Source organism: Euprymna scolopes, chromosome 40 (assembly GCF_053919585.1).
Source record: "Euprymna scolopes isolate OS-2025 chromosome 40, ASM5391958v1, whole genome shotgun sequence".
Taxonomy (NCBI): Eukaryota; Metazoa; Mollusca; class Cephalopoda; order Sepiida; family Sepiolidae; genus Euprymna; species Euprymna scolopes.
In genome coordinates, this window is record NC_136521.1 from 66,671,188 (window position 1) to 66,689,690 (window position 18,503).

Below are 18,503 nucleotides of genomic sequence, written 5' to 3' on the forward strand. Positions count from 1 at the left end.
CTTTTTAATAGACATTTCAAAATGGGAGGCGTGAATTATTCGACCCTCTGTCTTTCCAAGCTTATAACTACTCGAAAAATGTAATTCAAGCCCTAATTTTTATATATATATATAAAATTTGTAAAAATAATTCTTGGGGAGGGCGTCATACAACGACGAATGATGCAGCTAAAAAAAAAAAAAACTTTTGGGATAACATGTTAGACTAATTAATCTGGAACAACAAAAGAAAATGGATCCATTATCCAGAACATTTTTGTTCTTTTATGTAGGGGAAGTGGTGTTTAATTAACACTGTTGGTGAACCATGATTTAATATATTTATTTAATATACTATTTTGTTTTTAAATCCATGAAACAGTGTTTCATGATAAACAATAGATGTTTGATAGTTCGAGAAATCAGGTTTGTTCTGCAGTTTCAGGAGGTTAAATGACTTATTGACAAAAGGAAGAACTACACATTAAATTTAAAAAAAATTATATTTTGAAAATAGTTTTTAAGCTTAAAAAGCTTCCGCGACTATATATATGATGGACATGCCCAACACGGAACAAAATGTATTATACAATAAATTGATCAAATAGGTTATTTACATATAAAAAAAAAAAGATTCTTTTGCAAGTTTTAGCGTTTTACTATTACTCATAGTCTTTACTGGGCTGATTTTGATCTTTATTTCTGGAAAGGTTGTTAAGGGGGAAGTAACCAGTGATGAATTTTAAAGATGGCAGACTAACTCATTTTCTCATAACATTTGATATTTTTAGGTAAAAAATATATTTGATCAATGTACATGATTTTTGAAATATGACATCGTTCCATCATAGGTATGTACGTTGCAAAGATTTTTGTGCATTTGTTTTTTAATTAGGTTTAATTCTCCTTTCTTTTTTCTTTCTTTTTTTTTTTTTTTTGTTGTTGTAGTAGCGAAAATTGAAATGTTGAATTTCAAGGGCAACCAATGGTATCTACTGAATTTTCATGTCACAGTAATGAAAATATCCAAAAATTACGAAAAACGATACGGTAGAAAATTAATTATTAAACAAAATTAAGTTTTAGCTTAGATAATAACTGAAGAGTGCGTCTATTAGCAGGGTAGGTAATTCATTTTTTTAACTGTCAAAAACTTTAGTCCAATTCAAATTATGAGTTATTTCCCTTTTGCTCATGTCTTACATGACAAAATAATCATGCCGAAATCATTCATTTGTTGAATCATGGAAATACGCATTTTATGTGATATTCCAGAAATATTGCGTTTGTTTTACTGTACACAGAGAAACCCACCGAATATATGTCAGCCTATGTCACGGTAACATATATTGAGCGAGTTTCTAACAGTATTTTGTATACTTTGTTATTTTTAACTCATTTTCCCAGACTTACCGTGTTCAGCAGAGAGTTCGGCGCTATTTTAAATTTTCCAATACATCGGTAAACACTGTATGTTTTTCGAGCTGAATAAACATGTTACATTAAGTAAAAACACAAAAACAAAATTATCCAGTTAGGTGGAAAAGTAACTTAGCTTGCCTTTGATACCATTTATTTGTTATATATATATATATATATATACATTGACAACTTTTTCGAATCTGTGTATAGTAATACAAACCCAAAATATTTAACTAACTGTGACATGACAATTAAGTAGATATCATTGGTTATTGTTAAAATAGACAAAAAAAGTAAGTAATTGTTTTTTGGGGTTTTTTTTTATTGAAAACTCAGTTTTTCAACTGTTGGGTTTGGCTACAAAAACAAAAAAGAACCGAATTTTGGACAAGAACCGACATTTTTTTTTAAGCCTGTGTGCGTGTTATTTTAATCTCTTCCTTGAAAATATTTCCGTTTTTTTTTTGTTTTGTTTTTGTTTTTTTGTTTTTTTATTTTTTACTGTAAAACTGAAAATCCGAATTAACGATTCAAGGGAAACAACTTGTTACTTTTTTAAAATCAAATCCGTTTTATGTTTATTCACCAGGTGGGTTTTTTTGACAAAGGCTGGATAGAAGTGCACCGAGCATATTTCAGCTCGCCAGCAACAAAGCAACTGTCGGTCTGATTGTCATGGACCTATTCCCGACTGGTACAATGCCAAAACACAATGTCTTTTTGGGTATGATGGGGGGGGAGGGGGGGGTGCGAATGTGCAACTGGGCATATTCGAATCCAGTCAGTTTGGTAGTTTCACTACAAAATCACGATACACCTGTTCTCGTTAGATCATCAAAGTTAAGAAATGTTGAGTCTGGCCAATACCAGACGGGTGATCATTTGAGAATATCAAGCTCTGTATGTCGAAAAAAAAAAAAACAGAAGAAAAAAACTGTAAAAAATAACATCATCTCATATGACTGAATAGACATGAGCTTGTGAATTCACTATTTCTGTTTTTTTTCTTTTTTTTTTCTTTATTTACTCACGTTCACTCCAAACAAGGCATATTGCTACTTGGAAGTAAGGGGCTACTATTTGGTACCATGCTTAGGAAAGATTAACAAAATGTTGGTTTACGTTACATTTAAACTTCTGCATATCAGTACAGTCAGGGAACCAGGTAGCCGGAAGGAAATTCCAAAGTCTAGCTGTTCGAGGGAAGAAGCTATTAGAGTAGAAAGCTTTCAAAAGTGAAGGGGTGCGATTTTGTTGCTAAGCGGGTTTGTATGTATGTCAAGGGGGCACAAGTGCAATGAGTTCATCAGAGCACATTTAATTTCCTAGAAATAAAAAAAATTCAAATTGTCTCAAACTGGAAGGATTTCTCTTTCACTGAACAAGGAGAGAAAAGATGATGCAAAGTATCAGAACAGATACTACACTTTGCTTCAAGCCAAAAGCGTCCCCATTTGCTTGCCTCCCCACAAAAGAAGAATAAGGCACAAGTTCGGTTTTTAACGCAGGCTCCTTAAAAAAAAAAAAGAAAAGGAAAATGGCCATTCTGGATTGAGACAAAAATTTAAAATTACCTCAGTCTATAAAGAATTCTGTTTCATTAACCAAGAACAGAAAAGATGATGCATGGAATTAGAACAGATGCTACACTCTAGTCCTAGCCAAAAGGCTAAGAAAAAATTTTGTTTAAACTTGATTTATATGCATTTACACAAATTTTTCGTCTAAGAGCCGAGGAAAAAGCGGATGTCATTTTTAGGGGAGGATAAGATGTGGTTTAACGTGGAGTAAACTTTTTTGCTCCACTGTACACAACCCCTGCAGTCTCAATCTTTTTTTGACTGAATGAAGAGTTCTTCGGCTTGACTATCAACGACCGACAAGGCAATTCCTAGTTGTGCTGCATAATATGTCGACATGACGATCGTATGAGAAAATGGCACAGGTGTCCGGAACTTATCGATGGCAATTACAAAGTCTGAGATGAGGAATAGAATGGAACCAGCACAACCGCAGAGTTTAGTCCATGTCCAGAGCTCGTCAAAGAATTGCACCCTTGCAATTGCACGCCAAGCCATCGTGAGTATAAGGATGATGTACAGGGCGACAGCGTAGAGCAAGATCCCTTCGAGGTGGGATGCTATGTAATAATAGCCGACACTGCCGATGATTGACAAGACGGTAAGGGCGTATGGGTTGAAGGGTTTCCACCCAAATGCTCGGGCATACATCATCTGCGAGATGGCAAACATGGCTGTGCCGTGCAGGAAGTAATTCTGTTTCCAAACGAGAAAGGCGTCGCCGAGGCAACTGAAGATGAGTCCGACCAAAATTCTGCGCGAGTATCTGTAATAAATGCTGAAACTCATTCCTTGAAGAAGGACGAACAGCATCAAGGAGATGATGGGGAGGCACTTGAAGAGGCAGCAAAAGATGGTCGGGGGGTTCTCATCAGGGTACAGCACAAAATACAACGCCACTGCCTTGAAGAATGGAACCAACTTCGGTCCGATGCTTTTTAACTGAAAGGAAAAGAAAAAAAAAACATTAATTTGATAAAAACACTGAAGATGAGTCCGACCAAAATTCTTCTAAAATATATATTAAAAAAATTTCTTTTGCAAGTTTTAGCGTTTTACTATTACTCATAGTCTTTACAGGGCTAATTTTGATCTTTATTTCTGGAGAGGTTGTTAAGGGGAAAGTAGCCAGTGATGAATTTTAAAGATGGTGGACCAACTCATTTCCTCATAATTGTACGTAGAACTAGGAACTTAGAACAGATGAAAAAGTAAATACAAGTCATTCATAATATTCAATAAAAAAGTCTTTTAAAAAAAAAAAGGATATTTGGGCATCATTGCCTTGAAGAACGGAACCAACTTTGGTCCGATGCTTTTTAACTGAAAGAAAAGAAAAAACATTAATTTAATAAAAACACAAGAATTGTACGTCGAACTTCGAACAGATCAAAATGTAATTTTTTTTTTTTTTTATTGCAAACCATATTGCCACTATGATGTAGGGGGCTACTATCAGGCACATAAGCTACAGGGGTACTATGTAGGGAGTTGGGCAGCAATACTCGCCTAGCTACAATAATAGTAAACCATTTCCCTCACGTTATTTCTGTGCCTAAAACTAAATGAAAATTCCACAAGCATAGTTTCTTTCTTAGAACTGTCCATAAGCGGAAGACAATACTGTAGGGCTGCTCCCTGGCTGACTATAACATTGTTATTTTCAGATCTAATTAGAATAAATTAAATAATCTTTTCTTACTCAAGTTCCACCATTACTGATCATGTCGTCTCTTCATCTACTAACGCTTAACCTTTATCAAAAAAAAAAAAAAAATTATGCCAAGTAGAAAGTTATCTGATAACATTGAAATTAAACATTTAGGTAATAACTTTTTTTTTTTATTCAACTTTCTCCCCAAACAAGGCACACTGCCACTTTGATGGAGGGGGCTACTATCAGGGACTTAAGCTACAGGAGTACTATTTATGGTGGGTCTAAGCACAATTTTATACAGTACATATTACAAATTAGTAACAAGTATACAATACAGTATATAATACACATGTATATAATTAAATAACATTAAAAATTACACCGTAAGGCAGGGAAAATACCGTAACTAGGATCCGAAAAAAACATTGTATTCCACATCGTAACCTGAAAAAAATTGTATCCCGGGGCCCTCGTGTCCCGAGGTTTATATATATATATATACATATACATATACATATATATATATATATATATATATATATATATATATATATATTGTTTTAACAAAAACCAAGACTTCAAAGAATCGGTTGATAGCAACAAATAGTTTATTTCATCGCTAGTTACAATTGCTTCAAGACTATTCGGACAAATTCAAACATTATGTCGTTTGAAAATTTTTACAGAAACAGCCTTTCTTCAGACTTATTGAATAAAAAACACTTTAACAATAAAACATTATGGAAACCGTTTCCCTTATAAGGAAAAGAAAACAAGCAAAAGTATTTTACCGCATCCTTTCAAAGTATTTTTTTTAAAGATTTATATATTTAGCTATTTTCGTATCTCCATTTAAAAAAAAAAATTAAAACAAAATATCATACAGTGTTACCACTAATTATATATGCCCATTTAATATGCTTTATTAATACTATTCATTGATTTCTTAAATAAAATTTCTTTATTTAATTTGAATTATTTTTTAGTCAAATAAGTTAAATTGTTGCGATTCTTTATTAGTTTCGTATCTGGACTTTGTTTTGTCATTTTACAAAATATCGGCTAACCTATTTATGTGATTAAGAAAACTTTTAGTTTAAAACTCATTCAATAAGGAAAGAAAGTTTAGCATTACTTTATACTTAATTCATTCTCATTCTTCGTTTAAAATTAAGGATCTAATTCCATTTTTTACTTATTTTTTATTTTTATTTTCTTTTGTTCTTTCCTTTTAAGATTTACGATTGTCGGATATTTTAGAAGTAGAAAGGGAGATAACTCTGTACGTATTCCTTTTGTCAAACAATAAATTCTTAAATGGAATATATGTCTCTATATGTTGTTTTTTCAGAATTTAAAATTTAACCACGAAACTTATATATTGCTCTATTATTAAATATTGAGCTTTTCCTTTTTGGCTAGGATCTCCTTGATAGTATTACTTCAAATAATATCTATCAGGATTTTTCATCTGAATTCAATCAGTGTCTTATCTCGCTTATATACATATATATATATATATATATATATATATATATATATATATATATATATATGTATACTATTCATTGATTTCTTAAATAAAATTTCTTTATTTCTTTATTTAATTTGAATTATTTTTTAATCCGGAGTAGTCAAATAAGTTAAATTGTTGCGATTCTTTATTAGTTTCGTATCTGGACTTTGTTTTGTCATTTTACAAAATATCGGCTAACCTATTTATGTGATTTAAGAAAAGTTTTTTTACATATATATATATATATATTATATATATATATGTCTCGTGATACGGGGTTCGGATCGATCAACTGGTAGTAATCGTGACACCCTGCACTGAAGATTCCCGAAAGGATGAAACACTAGTGTCTGTAGGTATTTAATTATTATAGTAGAAAATAATTATATATATATATATATACTGCGACTTGAGGAAGTTGAACATGAAAAAAGTAGTAGTTGAAATATGTATGCACATATGTAGTCAAAAATGTGTGTAGAAATAAAATATGTTTAAATGTTTAAAGCTCACAAGGTCTTATTTGTCATGGCAATCGATTATTGAGAATGTTTGATGCAATTAAACTTGAGTTTATGTCTGTCTTGTCCACCAAGTTTTAATAATGAATTCCCCAAAAGTCTTTATTTTATTAGCATCCACTATTAGCTTCCCACCTGACTACAACTTGGATGTGTTCAAGTCCAACGTTAACAAATTCCTAATGAACCGTCCCCTTAAGTAAGCACTTCATCAAATCTCCACACTAAAGTAATGTACTTGCAATAACCCTTATCCCTGAGTGGCTTCCGAGCCTTGATAAGTGGTGACCACTGTGTAAAAAAAAAAAAAAAAAAGATGCAACTTATAAAATCGTCTGTAACTCTTACATACGCTTCTCTGTTCATTGTGATGGTTCATTTTAGTTCAGGAATCATCTGTAAATACAACAGACAAAAGAAAGCCTCGCCAAACAGTTGTATACGTTTCTTTTTTATTTTTTATTTTTTTCTCCCTTGAAGAAGAGATACTACTCTCGAAATGTATTACCTCCCTTAAACCATTACCATTATCCAAGACAAGTAGTGAGTCTGGAGTGTTGTTGGTGTTCGTGTGTTTATAAAGAAGTCAGATGAAACACAGAGGAAAAATATGTGTGTATATGCACATATAAGTAAATAAACAAACAAATAAAATAAAGAAAGAAATAAATATAAAAATAGATAAACAAACAAATAAAAATGTAATAAAATAAATTCAATTATTAAAATAAAATATATGCATATATATATATATATATATATATATATATATATATATATATATATATATATGTGTGTGTACATATGTATGTATGCACATATACATGTGTGTATATCACTTCTTTTTTTAACTTCAGTCAGAAGTTCTCAGAAATCAAGGGGCCCACGACCTGGGGCTAACACTTGAAGTCTATATGAGATACATAGATATTTGAATGTTCCATTTAAGTTCTTTATTTCTCAAACACTGAGTTAATAAAGAAGTTGAGAACATAATTTTCCTCTCCCCAATTAACCATTTTCATATATTGTATTATATCTTTTATTTTGGTCTCTTTATCTTACTGAATTTCAGGACAAGAATTTATCTAGTCTGGTGGAGTATCCAGTTTCGTGCTGTTACTTGAGGTAACATCACTTGGAGAAGGTGCACCATTCCTCGTACAAGCTAATATGGGTTAGCCATAGCGAGGAGATCTTATATGGGCAGCGAATACTATGTGATTTTGAATATTTGGTCAAGGTTTACTTCTATGTAAAAATTATCCTCATGCCAGATTGTTGTGACAAACCCCTGTTCAGAGAGACCTTAGAAACTTGAGGACAGTGTCTAGTAGGCATTCAAGTTCTCCCCAGTAGGCATTCAAGTTCTCCCTGTAGGCATTCAAACATATTGACGTGTACACTTAAGCAAGGGAACCAATCTAAGCACATGTAGAGTTACTTTCCTTAGACCATTCTCATTATCCAAAAAGGATATTAACACCACACTAATTCAGCAGTCATTAACACTTCTTAGAACCCACTTTAGGCATAACATACGAAAATTAATCATTTATATGCATTAAAAAACAAAAAAAAGCTATAGTACCACAACTCATATCCTGGAAATTGATTTAAAAGCCTGACTGCAACACTGACTTTCAGAAATAAATAAATAAATAAAAATAAAACAGATAAGAGAAAGCCTTGCCGAACAGTTGCATAAGTTTCTTTATATTTTCTCCTCTGGAGAAGAGATATTACTCTCGAAAATTCGGGATATCAACACCTACCATCTTATACGACACATTTTGTTGGTAAATAAATGTAATATAATTGAAAATTATTGAAAATTCTTTCTAACATTGTCATTCTTTTATTTCAATCAATGAGAAACCTATATAAAAGCCAAGTACGTCCAAGGATGGAATACTGTTGCCATATCTGCTAAAAACAGCCTATCCTGCCTTGACAGAGTACAAAATAGACTTTGTGGCTTAGTGGAGGATGCCCTTTTCTCTTCCCTGCAACCTCTCTCCCACAGAAGAGACGTTGCGAGCCTATCCTTGTTTTATCGTTATTTCCATGGCAGGTGTTCGTCTGAATTCCAATCTCTGGTCCCCCCTCGCCAATCTTTCACGAAAAACACCCGTCTAGCTGAATCCACTGTCAAAGATTTCCCCCACTCTTTATCTGTGCCTAAATCAAAACGTGGATTCCATGAACAAAGCTTCTTTCTTAGAACTGCACGCCTGTGGAACTCTGTTCCGTCTGCCTGCTTCCCACCTGACTACAACTTGGATGTCTTCAAGTCGAATGTTAACAAATTCCTAATGAACCGCCCCCTTAAGTAAACACTTCACCAAATCTCCACACTAACGTACTGTACTTGCAATAACCCTTATCCCTGAGTGGCTTCCGGGCCTTGATAAGTGGTGACCACCATGTAAAAAAAAAAAAAAAAAAAAACTCCCTGAACTTTAGCTATCTATCTCTGTCCCGAGCGATCCGCTGCCATGTGGGACCCATGTGTTGTATCAGGTCGTGTCTCCGCCTCATTCTTGGTCTTCCCTTTGGCATCTTATATTCACGAGGTGTCCATTCTGTTGTTCTGATGGACCATCTGTTCAAATGTTGTCTTACTATGTGCCCTTCCCATCTGTGTTTGAATGTCTTGACGGCAGTATTGATGTTGTTTGTTGGCAGATCCAGATGTTTGTCTTTCTGTTTTATAGAGTAATGCCTAACATTATCCTCTCCAACATCCTTTGTGCCACTGCAAAGATTTTACATTGGCGAGATATCAAGGTCCATGTTTTACTATCGTAGATCATCACAGGTAGTATATATTCATTGAAGATCAACTCTTTGATCGACATTCTTATATATACATCTATATATATATAAAAGTGAACGTGTCTGTGTGTGTATCTGTGTGTCTGTGTGTCTGTGGACATTTCCCTACGCAATAACTCTGTCAATTTTTAGTCTACAGACTCGAAATTTGATATACAGGGTACTGAGATTTGAGAAAATCGATGTGATCGGTTTTTGGCCAGAAATTTGACGATTAAGGGGTCAACGTTCAACGAATTGACCTTTGAGAACTCTACCAAACTCCTCTGACAATTTTGGGTCAACGCACTTGAAATTTTAGATATAGGTTCCTTGGACATAGATCTAACTTAATAACTTGATTCGAGCCCAAAACAATAAATTTTAAGGGGTCAAATTAGGGGTCAAAGTTAAAAAAAAAATTGACCTCTGCGGTCTCTTCCAAATTACTCAGACAATTTCTGGTCTAAATATTTGAAATTTTACATAAAGGGTATTCAGAGATAGGGAAAGCTTTTTCATCAGTTTGGATTGAAAATTTTTAGTTACCAATATATAAATGAATGTATGTATGTCTGTTTGCATGTCTGCTTTAAACTTTCAATAGAAGCGATGAATTTTACCAGGATCAGTATCGTTTTAAAGTTCGACCTTTCATACGACAAATATCGAAAAATTGGCTAAAAACATTAATATCTTCCTCTTCAACTAGACACTTTTCTACAGGGGGGGGGGTCACTTTTTTCGCCGATATTTTTTAAAGTTATCCTCTCCTTTAGATTGTCTAGCCTTAATTTTAAAAAATGTCGCTTCCAGTTTGGCGATGGTCGTAACAGCATAAACGTTAGGTTTTACCCCATTCTTTTCCTCCTTTGCGGTACGGGTTCGAGCTTGCCTTCCTACTACCACTTTTTTTTTTTTGCTCAACATACACATACAAACACCCGGGCAACGCCGGGCTGAAATACTAGTATATATATATATATATATATATATATATATATATATATGCCCGGGTGTTTGGATGTATATTATATATAAATTAGTGATGGGACGAATCCAATATTTTTCCCGAATCTGTATGAAATTCTTGATCCTTATACAATTACCGATTCCGATTTTTCATAAATCTCTAAATACTTAACTATAAAAGTGTTATTTTGTCCTAATTACTGTAAAACACATCTTAAATGCGCCTATATTTTCTCAAACGTAAAAACATACTTGTGAGGGTGTGATCAAGTGATTTTAGTCTTACTGGAAGTTTAAATCAATAAATATTTAATATTTCATTAGTACTACAAGCAATGGAAGATGTTTTATAAAAACAAAAGAAAATAAAAAAAGATAATTAAAAGAATCTGTTTAGAAATCTAGAAAATAGGCTCAAAGTTTCCCGATTCCGATACCCCAAAAAGCTCCAATTTTTCTGATTCCCGATTCCAATTCCGATTAATCATCCCAACACTAATATATATATATATATATATATATATATATATATATATATATAAAGCTGAACATCTGTGTATGTGTCTGGTCGCGAATAGGCCACCTTCGTAGCCTTCGGGCCAAGATCAAAGTGTAGTATCTGTTCCGGCAGATACTGCAAGCAAAGACCATATGTGGGGGAAACCCCACATATAAGACCTTGGTCAATGTAGGGGCAACCCTTCATACCAATTGTCACTATCCAGCTCCCCTACTCTCCGGGGAGTTGGTCCCCATTTCCCCTTCACTCCTCACTTTAAAAATCGGCCTTGTGCCTAATTTGCTCAGTGGGGGAGCAAATAAATACCGTCTGGTCACGAATAGGCTCCTATATGGTTGACTATTATAGAAAACTGATCACATATAATGATAGAAGATGTATCGAGACACAGGAATGGGTATGTTTGATCTGGCATAATGATGATTCATTAAGATTGTGGGGTCTGCGTACACGCCTGGTCCACAAAGTATGAAAATAAAAAAATTTTAAATTAAAAAAAATGTTTATAAGTGTTTTTGATATAGATGTACATAATAATACTTGAATAAGTATGTTTTAACTTAAATAGGGATGGTATAATAAAATTGTGGGGTCTGCGTTCGCGCCTGGCCTCCATAGAATGGAAATAGGCACAAACTTTAATAAAGACTTTTCATATCTATCTGCGTAAGTATACTTTGATAATTATGTTTCAGTTTGAAGAAAAATGGTATAATAAAATTATGGGGTGTTCCTTCTCACCTGGCCTCCATAGAATAGAAATATGTCACAAAGTTTAACAAGGTTTTTTAATATTGATCCACAGAATATTGTGATAAGTGTTTCAGTGTGAACAGGTATGGTATAATAAATTATGGGGTTTATCTATTTCATTTTTACTTTTGCTTTGGTTTTGATAGCCCCAAATTCGAAGTTATCTCTTTACAACCCTTCCTTTTCATAACCTATCATACTTTCATAAATCAGAGTCCATTTTCTGTAGACTGTTTTTGAACCCAGTCAACGACGGGTACTTTTGCTAATATATATATATATATATATATATATATATAACTTGTGTCCACAGTGTTTTCTACAAACCACATTGATATAGCCTTCAAACAAAACTCTTTTCACATTATGCAAACTGCAGCATCCTTCTCATCTGTTATTTTGATGAACATTATCTTTGAGATAACCCCATATACAAAGATCTGGGGGGTTTATATTCGGTGAGTATGAAGACCTTTATCGGATTACACCTCTTACTGATGAGAATATCATCACAGTGTACCACTATATGAACAACGATAAAATAAAGACTGTTGGATATTCATGATTGAAATTTGGTGGACAAGTTAGGCGTATGATCAAGTTTATTTGCACCAAATATAATTTGATTGGAGAAAGAATTGTGGATTTTATTAACGGTACTATGAGTAACATTTCGTGGAAAGTAATGTGTGACATGGTTAAGATTTCAGCAATTGTGCAGTGTAGTTAACAAGACAAAAAAAACTGCGGTGAATAAAACGCAACAAATAAGAGTTGTTTGTGTACCGATACAATTGCATATATACCAAGACAAGTGACTTTTTTTACTTGGGAGTCACCGCTTATCAATGCCCGAAGACCACTCGAGGATAAGGATTAATGAATGTAAAGTAATCACTAATGGTATAAATTGGGTAGAATTTGATTATTTATGTCAGACGGCTTAACAAGAACTTGTTAACATTAGATTTAAAGGCTACCATGTTGTATTCAACCGGGAAGCAGGCCAGCAGAACAGTGTTCCACAGGCGGGCAGTTTTGGGAACAAACTTTGTTCATGGAATCTGCGTTTAGATCTAGGCACAGATAGTGGGGAAATCATATATAGTGGTTGTAGCTAGTCGAGTGTTTTTGTGAAAGTTTGGCAAGGGAAGAGACCATAGATTGGGGTTCAGTCGAGCACTTGCCATGGAAATAGCGATAGAGCAGAGACAGGCCTGCAACGTCTCTTCTGTGGGAAAGAGGTTGCAGGGAAGAGAAAAGGGCATTACCTACTCCTATTTTGAAGGAGTAGCCAAATCTGAAGATCCTAATGATAATGCAATACTAACACGTAAGAATATCAGGAAACTGACTACTTTTTAATTGAAATATGTTCACGATTACCTCCCTTACTAGACAGCTCAAACCATGAGTAAGAAGTAAATATAGTCGTCCGTAGACAGCTGTTTTACCGTATTACGGCAATGCAGTGTTGAAAGAGACAAACAGCGGCAGATAGAAAGAGAGTCTGACATACGGAGAGAGACAGTGAGGAGGATTTTTTTTCTTTTCTAGACTGAAGCAATTTTTTTATTTTTTAGCCCAACCCATAGTGCCCCTTTTTAGGAAACCGTATTTTCGCCCACGTTAAAAACCAACTTTGTGTCTAACTCTGTCCTCGTGATGAGACGATTAAATGGAGACTTTTTGATTGGTATTTGGTGTACGCAGGAGGATCAAAAGTTGTTTCCTTCGTGTGTGTGTGTGTGTGTGTGTGTGTGTGTGTGTGTGTGTGTGTGTGTGTGGAAGGGGGTGAATAAAAGTGGTTGCCAGCTCTGCATCGACGCCCCACCGTCAGGAATTGCCAAGTAAATTGACACCAAAAAAGTCAAACGAGTCACATGCAGCCCCACTTGACAGTTGGGACACCAGCTTCTTCCGGCTTCCCCCACCTTCCTCTTCCTCTTCCTCTTCCTCCTCCTCATTCGACCAAGCACAGACTAATGATGATGACATTAAAGTTGAACTTTTGGGCTGATTTCAGTGTTCAGACACACATCGTCATCTTCTGATGCAACTCTTAAACAATACGATAGCGTATTTCAGATTAGCGTAAGTTTTATATTTCAAATTGCATCCGCTGCCGTTGCGAGTGTGTGTGTGTGTGTGTGTGTGTGTGTGTGTGTGTGTGTGTGTGTGTGTGTGTGTGTGTGTGTGTGTGTGGTGTGTGATTTACAGCATAAATACAAAGACCTCGGTAAATATAAGCCAATAAAATTAGTCAACAATTTTGTATTATTTAAAAAAAAAAGCAGTTGGAAGGGAAAAGGAAGAAGTCAGTATTTATATTTTCTTTAAATACACACATACACTATATATATATATATATATATATATATATATATATATATATATATATATATATATATATATATATGCATCGGGTAATATAATATTAATTCAAACACTAAGCAAAAAGCAATATTAAACAATATTAAAATAAACACGCATAAATATAGGAATAAAATTATATAAAATTATATGATAATTGAAAAAAACAATAGGAAAAACGGGGAAAATTAAAACAAAAATAAATAATTAATAAATAAAAAAATAAAAATACGAAAGTACAGGTTAAAACGGAAAACTATCTTTACATAACTCCAAAAGATGGAGGAAGTGAGGAAGCATGGCTGTGGAAATCTTTTTACCCGAATACGATGTCCAGCATGTTAAAAATATACCATTTGTTGTAAAAATCTAATGGATAAACATCTGAAGAAGTTGGTGACGACAGGATATTTTTACGGAAACATAAATCGTAAAATTGCCAACTCATTAATGAAACAGCTGTAAACGAACCCTCGTTTACATATATATATATATATATATATATATATATATATATATATATATATATATATATATATATATATATATATATATATATATATATATTGCGTGTCAGGAGGTGATGAAGAAAATCCAATAAAGTGCTCGATCGTGGATGTGAGAGCTGAAGATTCAATATTTATTACGACACTATATATATACATATTTCAAAGTCGTACCATTGGTTTCATTACGTCGAAACGACCATAAGAGGTTGGAAATAGTCAGCGTAAATTCATCAGCGACAATGAAAAAAGTGAAACAATGCAAAGTGAACAAACAAAGAAAAACGTTTTGAGTTTACGCTGACTCTTTCCAACATCTTATGGTTGTTTCGGTGTAATGAAACCAATGGCACGACCTTGAAATATATATATATATATATATATATATATATATATATATATATATATATATATATAGTATCGTAATAAATATTGTGTGTGTGTATATATATATATATATATATATATATATATATATATATATATATATTCGTATGTGCAAACATGTGTCATATATGTGTCATATATTATAATTACTGATATTATTTTCATAAGTATGCATTAATTAGAATTAATAAATTTACTTTTTAAATAGAAACTTTTAGCAGAATATTCTATAATTGATAGGGAATGTTAGTACGATTAGTTGGGTTTAGTGGCTTTATTGTTAAAATTCAAAATGGCGTAATGGAAACATATTAAAAGGTATTTGCAGCTTCTCTTCCAATTTTCGGATTTTAATCATGTCAAATAGCACTTCATTTCCTTTTGACGGATTGATTGTTGCTATTTTTTCTGATGAGTTAAGGGCATAATAGATTCACTGATCAATATAATTAAGTAATTGATTTTGCGCTATCAAACAGATACTGTCAAGAAATTAAAGTCAACTGAATTTACTGATACTGTGAAGAAATTCACTGTCAACTGAATTAAAGGGATAAATTATAAGATGGTCAACATCATGAATTTTGGAATATAGTTTTTTGTCATTTATTCACTATATTGCTCTGTAATTACATTGAGCTTTTTTAATAAGGATTGGTATATATTGTAAAGAAATAAAGTATATTTCTACAGAAATATGTGTGTGTGTGTGCGTGTGCGTGTTGGGACGTGGGAGTCGTCAGATTTTTATCTGTTCATTAACTGTTTCACGTTTGTGCATGCAGGAATGGTTCACATTGCAGATTTCTTATGTTAAGTATAAGTTGGTTTGAAAACACTTTTTTTAAAGAGCATAAAATATCTATAAGAAAGAAAGACTAATTTTAGGGTCGTTTTTTTTTTTTTTTTTTTTAATTTTCGATACGTATCAAATGAATTTCTGTACAAACATATCTAAGAACACTGTCAGACATATAAATTAGCTTTGTGTGAAATTTGCAAAAGATATGCTCAGCCGTTTCGGAATCTATGAGGAAGAAACTCACACTCACACAAAGTGATTTTCATCTAATAGTAGAAATAGAGAGTTTATTTTTTGGCATCCTTTTGAGATGAGGTTTTATAATTTCTGTATTCATTAACCACCCGAAGAAGGTCATAGGATGAGTTGGCCGAAACATGGGGAAACAACAACTATGAAGATGAGGATAACAGTTCACAAAAAAAAGTCAATACATATGGCAGCATGTACACTGACGTTAAACCGAATATGATGAATGATAGTCTGACGATTTCCCTCGCGAATGAAACATAAACGTTACTATGTAGCTTACTCATTATACATATATTTTTCTATCACTGCTAAGCTCTACGGTCCTGGATATGACCTTAAACTATATCCAGTGGTGAGGCCCCCAGCTTGCGGGCTTTGGGGAATGTGGAGCCACACTTTAATTACCATTGCTCCCAGGTCCACTCTGACCCGGAGTGGTAGTACCTGTTAGGGTCCCAACTATGGGTTAAATAGAAACCGACTTGAAAACAACAAATATATTCTATTAAAAATTTTCTTCAAAATCTTTGGATTCGGCATAAAATAACCCGAAAAGGGTTGATATGTCGTAAAACAAAAACAACCAACCAACCAACCAACCAACCAAGCTCTACGTATGTATTGAGCACTATTGAAATAGTAATCAAATCTCTCTCTCTCTCTCTCTCTCTCTCTCTCTCTCTCTCTCTCTCTCTCTCTCTCTCTCTCTCTCTCTCTCTCATGGGATCAGTTGTTTTTTTATTTTCTAACTTTTTATTTTGACCCGTTTTTTAACCCTGAAAGTTTGGTAAGCAGCTTTCTCTCCCATTTTTAGCCAGCATGTGACCATTAGTCAATCGGCACGCGCGTACACATACACACACACACACACATACACATACACACACACACACACAGGCAACAGGCGAGCGCACGTACACATACACACACACGCGCGCATACACACACGCACACACACGCACACACATACACACACGCAAAGAGGCAACGTATGCGCACATGTACACACATACACGGGCAAGGACCGTGCAACACACGCAGTGGCAATGTGGACACACACACACACACACACACACACGCAGCGCATGCGCAACAAATGGAGAACAACAACGGCTTCTACCTCTTGGCCTTCGGGACAAGATCAAAGTGTAGTATCTGTTCTTCAGATGCTGGCTGCAATGCTGCAGCTGCACTGCTGCACTTCTATTTCTTGTTCTCTTTCGGTGGAGGAGAAATCCTTCACGACTGAGACAATTTTTATTTTTGTACCTTTTCTCCACGTTAAAAAACGACCCTGGTGTCTAACTCTGTCCCGTGGGGAGGCATAGTAAATAGGTACATTAAGGAAAACGTTAACTTGGTGCTTATAAAGATTGGCACTTAAAATGGCGGCAAGTAAAAGTAAAGGAAATATAGAAGTCTGTATGATGTACGTACCAGTCATAGAATGAAGATGAATTATTCCGAAAATCACGTAATTTGATCAAGTATTTTTTTTTTTTTTAATTATTATTAATCTTATTCAAGCAAATAAAATTTTACGACAAAGCAAGTCGTAGTGTTTTTGTCGGCCATGATTAAATTATAAGGGGGTACAACCGTGGCCTTCGTTATAAAGACGGTCTTGGTACAACTCAAATCGAGGCTGAGGAGTAAAAAAATCAACCTTATGTTCAATGCAGTTTAGTAGTATAAAAAAAAAACTACTTGTTCGATTTACGTAATTTTTGGAATATGATATCTTCGTTTTGTAACGAGTACGAACATCATACAAACTTTTCTGTATTTTCTTTACTTTTAATTGCCGCCATAAGAGCCAATTTAAATAAGCACTGATAATTTGATACAGGCATGTTTTGAACCCCGCAGCGGCAGCGCAGTCGCAGCAGCACAGCATTCAAATATAAATGTTGGAACTCGTGGTTATCCTCAAAGCAGTTTCAATGTTTTTTTTCTTTCTTTCTTTTTTTTTTTTTTTTGCTTTATTTCCTGTTTTTGTTCATTCGTTTGTTTGTTTGTTTGTTTGTTTATTATTATTATTATTATTATTATTATTATTATTATTATTATTATTATTATTAGTAGTAGTAGTAGTAGTAGTAGTAGTAGTAGTAGTAGTAGTGTTTATTTAAAATTAAACCTATTTTCAAACAAAAAAAATCTAAAAAAAAGCAAACAAAAAAAACAAATCTTTATAATGTACGTATCCGTCACAGAATACCTGTCATATTCCAAAAATCACGTAAATTGATCAAGTCATTTTTTTCTTATTTAACTAAACAAATCAAATTTCATGCCGAAGCAAGACGTTTTGATCCGCCATGTTTTTTTAAATAACATGCAGACAACTCAATTTGAACTATCGAGGTCAAAATCAGTCTTATAATGTATACACTCTCCTAATAAAATCACTAAAAAAATCTTTATAATTCATCAATTTCCGATA

At 33.7% G+C, this 18,503-nt stretch overlaps 1 protein-coding gene across 1 annotated transcript in view; it reads right to left on the reverse strand.

Annotated features, from left to right (window-relative positions):
• Window positions 1-463: 463 nt before the first annotated feature.
• The window catches only part of LOC145265591 (lysoplasmalogenase TMEM86A-like), a 31,289-nt gene continuing 13,249 nt past the window's right edge, over window positions 464-18,503 (reverse strand). The window contains exon 2 of the mRNA XM_080121598.1: window positions 464-3,923. Coding sequence (XP_079977724.1) covers window positions 3,228-3,923 — 696 coding nt within the window. The 3' untranslated portion in view covers window positions 464-3,227. The remainder of the gene's footprint in view (window positions 3,924-18,503) is intronic.